The sequence below is a fragment of the Platalea leucorodia genome (genome assembly GCF_965183815.1).
Source record: "Platalea leucorodia genome assembly, chromosome: 19".
Lineage (NCBI taxonomy): Eukaryota > Metazoa > Chordata > Aves > Pelecaniformes > Threskiornithidae > Platalea > Platalea leucorodia.
Genome location: NC_138841.1, coordinates 5,588,275 through 5,597,023, shown reverse-complemented (window position 1 = coordinate 5,597,023; position 8,749 = coordinate 5,588,275). Strand labels below are relative to the sequence as shown.

Below are 8,749 nucleotides of genomic sequence, written 5' to 3'. Positions count from 1 at the left end.
ACATGACAGAGCTGAAACATGCTCAGAAAAGCATCTGAATTACAAATCTTAAGGAAATGAATCATTCCTAAACAAACCCAGCAGCGTGTGCTGCCGCCTGCGTCGCTGAGCTGGGGGTCTCAGTATTAGTGTGCAGCGCGGCTGGGTAAAGACTATTCCCGTTATGAGTAGGGGAAAATCAGCGGTCGGGAAGTATTTTAGCTACTCCCAACCCGAGTGACGAGCTGAATGAGACAGGAGACAGGTTTTAATTCACTTGAGCATGTCCTGGTTCATAAGAAGGAGAAAACTGACGGTGCCCTGGGGGGAGGTTCATGCGTGAAGGGTTCCCTGCCCTGCTGCAGAGCATCCTCAGCGCCGAAAAGTCAGGCTCTGAGCGATGATGAGACAAAAACGGCCCGTGAAACCTGGGGGTCTCATAAAGCAGCACCTTATTTGTGGAAGGAAAAGCACACGGGGGCTCATAGGGGATTTTCTCTGAGCATTTTTAGCTGAGTTTTGCCAGCAGCAGGGATAAAAAGCCTCCAGCTACAAGAGCAGCGTGGGACCCTGCACACATCCCTCTCCCGCACAGAGGACGGTTCTCAGGAGCAAAAAATGGGATTCGGTTTTGCCAGTGACAAAAAGCAGGAGCCCTGACGCCTTCCCAGCGCCAAGCAGCAAACACCCGTCCCGTCAGGTGGGATGAATATCGCTTTGACGGAGACACCATTACTCATTTTCCTGTTCGGGAAGCCAAGGTCGGGAGTAAAAGGTCTCGATTGTGTCCCGGACTCGACCACAGCGGAGCCGGGAGAGCTTCGGCTGGGGCAAGAGCCAGATGCTGCGGAGACGGGGCTGGGGCTGCTCTGCAGGGCCCCCCCAGCAGCAACCATGGCCCCTGCCGTGCGGCGGCTCTGCCCTACGGCGGGGCTGTACCCCCTCCTCACGCCAGCCCTATTTCTGCCCTAAGAAAACCCCATATCACCACCCCCCAAAACGAAGCCAAAACCCTCCCACTGCCGGAGAAGCGATTCCCGGCCGGGATGAGGCACCTCGGGGCACCCACCCCAAAACATCCCCAAAATGTCCCCATCAGAGCGGTGATGGCCGCGGTCCCGCGGCCGTTTCCAAGGAAACCCTCCTGCCGGCGAAGCGCATCGCTCCAGCCCTCGCTGCTCGACGCCTGACTCCCACCGCTGGCACTGGGAGAGGGCTCAGGCCACCCAGCACCCACAGCCCAGCACCCATCGGGCTCGCCCGGCCCCAGCGGGTGCTGTGTTAGTGCAGCCTCTGCCATGCAAACAGCACTCAGAGAGACGGGAAAGGCAGCAGCCTCCCGTCCTTAACACATCCTCCAGCTCTACGACACCCCCAAAGTCAAGCCAAGCACCCCGTTCAGACTATGGGTGCAGACTATGGGTGTAGGGAAGGGTGCTGAAGAGCAGTACCGGCTCCGTAGCAGTGACGGAGACAATTTATAGGATATTGCCCTGCCCGCAGCATCCTATAATGTCCAGAAAGTCCTTGTTTCTCTGCACCCATCGCCCATACGACTGCCTTTGCACGAGGATGGCGGTGCTCTGAGCTCTCCTTCCCGGTACACGCAGCAATTGAGACCAAAGGGCAAAATGAGTCGCATTTAAATCCGATCTGTCTGTTTGCACTCGCAGGTTTGCAGCCTACCCAGAGATCGCTTGTTAAAGCATTTAAAAATGGAAAAAAAAGGCCCTGCCTTCCATCAGGCTGTGATGGGAGCCTCCATGTGCTCCCATCAAGATATGCATATTTTAAAAGCCTGGCAGGAAGAGGGCTCCAAACTACACAATTAAACAGATTTCATGCAGACCGCTCTTCCTCCACACCAACCACTGCAAGAGACCCTTTCCCTGTGCTACGGCTCTGCCGGGAGAGGCCCCGCGCAGCCGATGAGCTCTGCCTGGCTCCCTCCCTTCTGCTGGGGCAGCCGCTTGTCTGCCCCTTGCCTCCACTTAACTGGCCGTAAACTGGGGATTAAAAACGAAAACCAACTCCTTTTGTCAACTGATGGAGCAGGAACAATTGCCTGGGAAGAAATTTAACCCTCCTGGAGGAAAGAAATATCCCCAGCCCTTGTTTGTGTTCACGCGCGGGGTGGGATGGATACTGCTCCGCTCCTCTGGCCACCCCAAGCACCTGAAGGGCATCCATTGTGCTGGAGAACAACAGAACCTTGTTAGAAGAGTTCAGGCCTGAAAACACACAAAAAAAGGGCAAATGAGCCGGAGAAAAAGGTGACCGGCGTCAAAGTACCCAGCGGAGGGGCCAGGGCTGGGGTTGCTGCGTGTCCTCTGTGTCCCCCTGTACCAAGGATGTTTCGAGGTGGCATCCAGGGCTGAAACAGGGGAGGGAATGGGTCCTAAAATACAAGCAGAGGGAAAGGGGAAGGGGAAGGGAAAGGGGAAGGGGAAGGGGAAGGGGAAGGGGAAGGGGAAGGGGAAGGGAAAAGGGAGGGGAAAGGGGAAGGAGCCTGGGAAATGAGGTAGGAGGCTGTACAAGGCTCTATATCACCCAGTGCCCCTATATAAACCAAATACATAAAGCAGCCGGGGAGGCAGCTACGGCCTCCCAGGGCTGCGGCCCCGGAGCAGGAGCTGCCTGCTCCCGTCCTTGCTCCCATCCTTTGGCGCCAGCAGTGCCACTTAGTCTCGCAGATGACGGGTACGAAGGGCAGGGGAGGAGGAGGACATTGCCGAGAGCATCCCTGCCACGCCACACATGCAGACGACAAGCTGGGGAGTCCACGCCGGGGACTACCTAGGGAGGCAGCCTTTCCCCTGCTCGCTTTCTGTGTGATGTTAAATGTCAGCCAGCAGCTTTCAGTAACGCACTTTCCTCCATTTAATGTAATAAGCCGAGTCTAGGCAAGCCCTTCGCCTTGCCTTGGGAAGGCTTTGCAGCAGGCTGCCAGGCAGCAGGCAGGCAGCTCCGCTAATACTAATCTCCTAATGCTGCCCCATCTAAGCACATTAGAAACGGTCGAGCCCAACGCGATGCAAAGGCTGAAGCTCATCTTTAACTCCCGAGTGACTGTTAAAACAGTCCTAAGTCCTAACAGGAGGCACATTGCAAGAGAGCAAAGCAAGTTAAATAAGCAGCTGGCTGCAAAGGGAGCAATCTTTCAGCGATCTCTCCGATTCCTGGCACAACGCAAGCGGCGGCCGGTTTAAGAGACGCCGTCAACCCGCACAACATCAGACAGCATTTATCTCGCTGCACGGTACCTAAGGAGACAGCGCAGAGGGAAGACGCAGACAGAAATGGGGCAGAGCATCGAAAGGGTTTCCCTGTTTTTCCACTTCCAGTTTTTTGGGTGTATCTTAAAGACAGAGCAGCAATGCTTTTATATTTTTCAGCGATACCATTCGGTACTGGAGCAAAACTGCCTTTTACTCCAGTGGATGAAGTGGTTTCCTTGCCACCTCTCCCATACAGCATCTTTTACTGTCCATAAAATCCATTTGAAATTATTCTGCCCGTGCAAAATAAGGTAGGGAGTAGTCAGGAAAGCAAACTAACAACCTGCTTCGTTTAGATGGCAGAGAAACCGAAAATCGTACTGTGTCATTTCCAGAAGAACGTGTGGTTTCCATACCCCGTGCAGGTGCCACGGGGAGAACGCAGACACGAAACCCATCTGCAAACTCTCCCAATGGGACTGTTTCCCCTCCTTTTAAACTCAAATCGTCCTTTTAGGAATAGGCGCACGGCAAAGCTTTAATAACAATAAAAACTGAGAGCTGGTAGGCAGAAATGACGTTTCAGCCTGCCTGCAGCTGCCGGGGCTGCACACTGGGGTGTTCCCAGTTATCCCGGACAAGGGCTCCCAGTTATCCCGGACAAAGGATCCCAGGTTTGTTACCTCCAGAGCATCTCCCTGATACAGATCATTTGGGAGAGCCTCAGCTGGTGAAAACTACAGCAGCTACAACAAAGCTGTCACAGACCATCAGCCAAGAAGCTGCTCTGATGGTTTCCCTGGTTGTAAGGGTTTTGTTAACTGGGGCTAAGGCGAGACTAAGGGAGAGTGCTACAAACTGCCCTGATCCTTTTCAGTCTGGGTAAAATCCCAGATAAACTCCAATTTCAATGTGGCCGGCATCGCTCAGGACAACTCCCCCTTTCCACACACTTGGGAAAGGTCTGACTCACGCAAGTCAAACCTCTCTTTGTCCTAAGAGGTATTGAGGAGCATCCCTGTGCAGTTCACTACCGCAAAAGAATCTGGTTTTATTTAACCCCAAACCCAGCAAACCAGAGCAGAGCCGGAGCCGAGGCGCTCGAGGCTGAGCACCAGGCCCTGCCTTCAGCCTGCTTCGATGGCCGGGGTGGGACGGCAGCGTTGAACCGCTGCAAACAACCCTTTTAGCACAGAACTGGAGAAATCCAGCTGCAAAAAAAGCAGCAGGGTTTTCCTCCTAGGCACAGCACTAAAAAGCAAAGTGAAAAGCAAATATAAGCAGAGGAACTATACGATGTTATCCCACTTTACCTAACAGGCACAAAATACCTGGGAGCAGCAGAGTAAGCTGAAAAATCAGACTAAGTAGTGGAAAACACTTGGTTTGTCCCCAAAAAGCAACGTTACCTTATGATGCATTAAACCCTGCCCCGTGCAAAGCTCACCTGATCCCATCAGATGTCCCGTGGCCCCCGGTGCACACGTAAAGATGAAGCCGGTGTATTTTCCCCGGCGGGGTTTTGGTCACTTTTCAATCCTGCTTTTTATAGATGTATCCCCCTTGTTTCAAAAAGCCGCCCGGGGTTTTTCGGCCGAGCTTTCCCGCTGGCAGCTCAGTGCCGTTTCGCGCTGGGTTTGGGGAAACCGCCGGGCTTCGTGCGGTGCAGGGGGAGCGCGGGGCCGTTCTTGGAGGAGCAGGCGCTTGTGTTTGCAGGGCGAGAGACTCCATCCCCAAATTTCACTGCCAAGGTGTGAGCTCCTCTGCGAGGGAGAGGTGGATTTGTGGCGTGCTTATTGCCTACGGGCGCTTTATTCGGCACGGGGGAAGCCGCGGGGGGGACGTGGCCCGGGAAGGGGGTGCCGGGACGGGGTCACGTAGCGGGGCAGAGTCGCGGTATCCTGCGGGACGATGGGGCTGGAACCATCTGGAAAGGTTTTTTGCGGGAAGAGCGAGGACCAAGGGGGATGGGAGAAGGGATGCCATGACAACCTTTGGGGGTTTCCCAGGAAACCAGGGTTGCCATGGCAACTGCATCACTCTGGTGCGAATTAGTGACTTCCGCTGGAAGGCGTGTTCGCCACTTTAATCTTCTTGCGCTAAGTGGCTGCATCTCTCCCAAACACGGTGCAAAAACAAGGAGGAAATATCCCTTTGTCTCCAGCGGGGTGGGTGGGAGGCTGCCCGGCCACGGCGAGGAGCCCATCACGGATCCTGCATCCCCCGGTCCGCGCCGGCATCGCTCCCCGCGCACCGTCGGCTCCTGAAACCGCTCCATTTTGCCTCTCGCCTCCCTCCTCCCTGCACACAGCCCCGCTGCACAGCCACAAATTTGACGTTGGATGAAATAATGCCACAGGGTTGCAGGGGAAGGGAATTAAGAATAGAAAATGAGGGCTTTTTTTTTTTTTTTTCTCTTTAAATCAGCATTGATTGCACTCGGTCTCTGACCAGATTAGAATTTCATAAATGATCTAACGGGGGAGACAAGGGAATCTGTGATGTGCCCGTAACGGCACACCACATGTTTCAATATTAAGCATCATTTAACCATGTGGTAACAGAGACTCTCTGCAAAATTAAATGGTTATTTCCTCCCAACCCCCTTCCAGTCCGCTCTGCAACATGTTTTCCTCGTCTCCCCACCCAATCCGGGGTTGTTAATCCAACAAGTGAGCTTATGTGATGGAAGGGAAATCGGCTGCACGCTGCCCTTAGGGAAGGGGGGGAAAATTCAGGAGCAAAGCGAGAGGTCCCCAAAACCAAGAAAACAAAAGCAGCCCTGCAACACGTTGCAGAACAAACACCTGTTTCGACGGTGAGTGTGTTTTGTCTTCATCTTCCTTCCCTTTACCCTTTCGCTGTCCTCTTCGTCGGAGAATTTTAAATCCTTTTTTTTGGATCTTTAGAAAGGAAGGATCTAAAAAAATAAACGTATAAAAACGAGGGCACACACAGACCGATGATGGTGCATGTTCCACACAATACCGAGTACACAGTCACTTTGCATTATTATTGTTATTGGTTTTTTACTGCATCCTCAGATTTTGCTGCTGTTTGTTTGGTTTTGTTGTTTTAAACATCCGTAAAGATCTTTTTGATGTTCACACAGTTGGGATTGTTTGTGGTTGTGCAGTTGCCTGTCTTAAAGGCAGCCTGTTTGAATGCACTGTGGTTGATTCCCCCTTCCTCGATCACCATGTACTCGGACTTGCTGAGGGTGGAATTGCTGCGAGCCTTCCTCATCTCCTCGCTGGACGAGAGGTGCTGGCAGCTCCCGACGTGCATGTATTGGGCTTGCTCCTCACCTTCTGTCTCCCGGTGGTAGAAATAGTTGAAATTGGAGACTATCACGGGCACGGGGAGAGCGATGGTCAGCACCCCTGCGATGGCACAGAGGGAGCCCACAATCTTGCCCCCGATGGTGATGGGGTGCATGTCCCCGTAGCCCACTGTGGTCATGGTCACCACCGCCCACCAGAAGGCATCAGGGATGCTACTGAAACCTGAACTGGGGTCATCGGCTTCTGCGAAGTAGACGGCGCTGGAGAAGAGGATGACGCCGATGAAGAGGAAGAAGATGAGCAAGCCCAGCTCCCGCATGCTGGCCTTCAGGGTCTGCCCCAGGATCTGCAGCCCCTTGGAGTGCCGGGAGAGCTTGAAAATACGGAAGACCCTGACCAGCCGGATGACCCTGAGGATGGCCAAGGACATGGCTTGCTGGCCGTTGCCTTGCCTTTCAGCCAGCTCGGTGCCCAGCGTGATGAAGTAGGGAATGATGGCCACAATGTCAATGATGTTCATGATGTTCTTGGAGAAGGTGGCCTTGCTGGGGCAGGCAAAGAAGCGGACCAGCAGCTCGAAGGAGAACCAGATGATGCACAAAGTCTCCACCACAAAGAAAGGGTCGGTGAAGGACGACACCATGGAAGTGGCTGAGGACGAGGAGTTGGTGAAGACATCGGGTGGGAGAGGGCCACCGCCTGTCCCAAAGGTCCCCCCGGTTCCCTCATAGTCATGGTCATCCCTGAATTCAGGCAGGGTCTCCAGACAGAAGATGACAATAGAGATAAGGATGACCAGGACAGAGACTATGGCAATGCCTCGGGCCGGCCCAGAGCTCTCGGGGTACTCGAAGAGGAGCCACACTTGGCGTTGAAACTCCTTGTCAGGAAGCGGCCGCTGCTCCTCCCGAATGAAACCCTCATCCTCCCGAAACTTCTCCATGGCCTCCTCCCCTAGCTGGTAGAAGCGGATCTCCTCGGAGAAGATATCAATGGGGACGTTGACGGGTCGCCGGATGCGCCCACCCGACTGGTAGTAGTAGAGGATGGCGTCGAAGCTGGGACGGTTACGGTCGAAAAAATACTCGTTGCGGAGGGGGTCGAAGTAGCGCATCCTCTTGCGTGGGTCCCCCAGCAGCGTGTCGGGGAACTGCGCCAGCGTCTTCAGCTGGGTCTCGAACCGCAACCCCGAGATGTTGATCACCACCCGCTCGCAGCACTCGTGCTCCCCACCGCCCGCGGGCTGGCCGGCGGGGACGGCGGCCGGAGTCGGCGGGTGATCGTAGCGGTCCCCCCCGAGCAAAGGATGAGGATGCTGTGGTTCTTCCAGCAAAGGGTCTCCGCCGCTCCCCACCACGGTCATGCTGCCTTCCTCCCCTTCTTCACCCTCTTCCTCCTCTTGGTCGGGGACCGGCTGGGGGGCGGCGGGGGGCAGCTGCTCGGTGTAGCCCAGGTTGTGGTGGCTGCTGGTCGAGCCGCCCCGCGGATGCCGGCTGGCGGAGGAGGCAGCCGGAGAGTAGAGCAAGCTGCGGCGCTCGTCCATAAAGGTATGGGGCGGAAGGGGAAAGGGGAGGGGGGAGGATGGGAGAGGCGGCAGCCGAAGCCTCTTCTTCCTCTTCTTCCTCTTCTTCCTCCTCCTCCGGGCGGAGAGGGAGAAACAGCCGCCCAACTCCTCCAGCGGCTGCTGCTGCTCTGAAGAGCCGAGGCTCTTCTCAAAAAATCCGCCCCCAGCCCTGGCACCGCCTCGCTCAGTCACCGCTCCCGGAGCCACCCACCAGCACCCCCGGCCCTGCCCCGCCGCCCCGGCCCGCTGCCGGCCCCCTCCCCAGCCCAGCCCCGGGGCCCGATCCGGCCCCCGCCCCGCGCCACCCGAGGGGCCGGGTCCCCGCCGGGGAGCATCCTTCGGTGCGGGGCGACAGCAGGGAGAGTTGGGTTTTGTTTTTTTTTTTTCCTGGCAGAACCGCTGTCTTAGAAAGAGTTTTTCTGCCCTTCCCCCGGGGGAAAGCGAACTGTAATTTTTTATTATTAATTTTGGGGTTTGCCTGTTTGTTTCAAGTCACCGTTTCAAGCCGCGGCGGGGCTGTGGGTAATGGAAAGCAGACAGCGGCGGCCGGAGCCGCCAACAGTTGTTTTGAATCAGCGTTTCGGCTAAAGTGCTGGGGATTTTTTTCTTTTTTTTTTTTCCTGTATAGAAAAAAGAGCGTGTGCATGTGCGTGTGCATGTGGCCGTGGGCGCACGCGTGTGCGTGCACGTGTGTGTTGGCACAC

General features: G+C 55.4%; 1 protein-coding gene across 1 annotated transcript; it reads right to left on the bottom strand.

The window, feature by feature from the left end:
* Positions 1-6,272: 6,272 nt before the first annotated feature.
* LOC309599034 (potassium voltage-gated channel subfamily A member 3-like) lies at positions 6,273-8,024 on the bottom strand (the record flags this gene model as incomplete). Its single annotated transcript, XM_082330122.1, has 1 exon — positions 6,273-8,024. One exon carries the CDS (start codon positions 8,022-8,024, stop codon positions 6,273-6,275), a length of 1,752 nt encoding a protein of 583 aa, XP_082186248.1.
* Between the last annotated feature and the right edge of the window lie 725 nt (positions 8,025-8,749).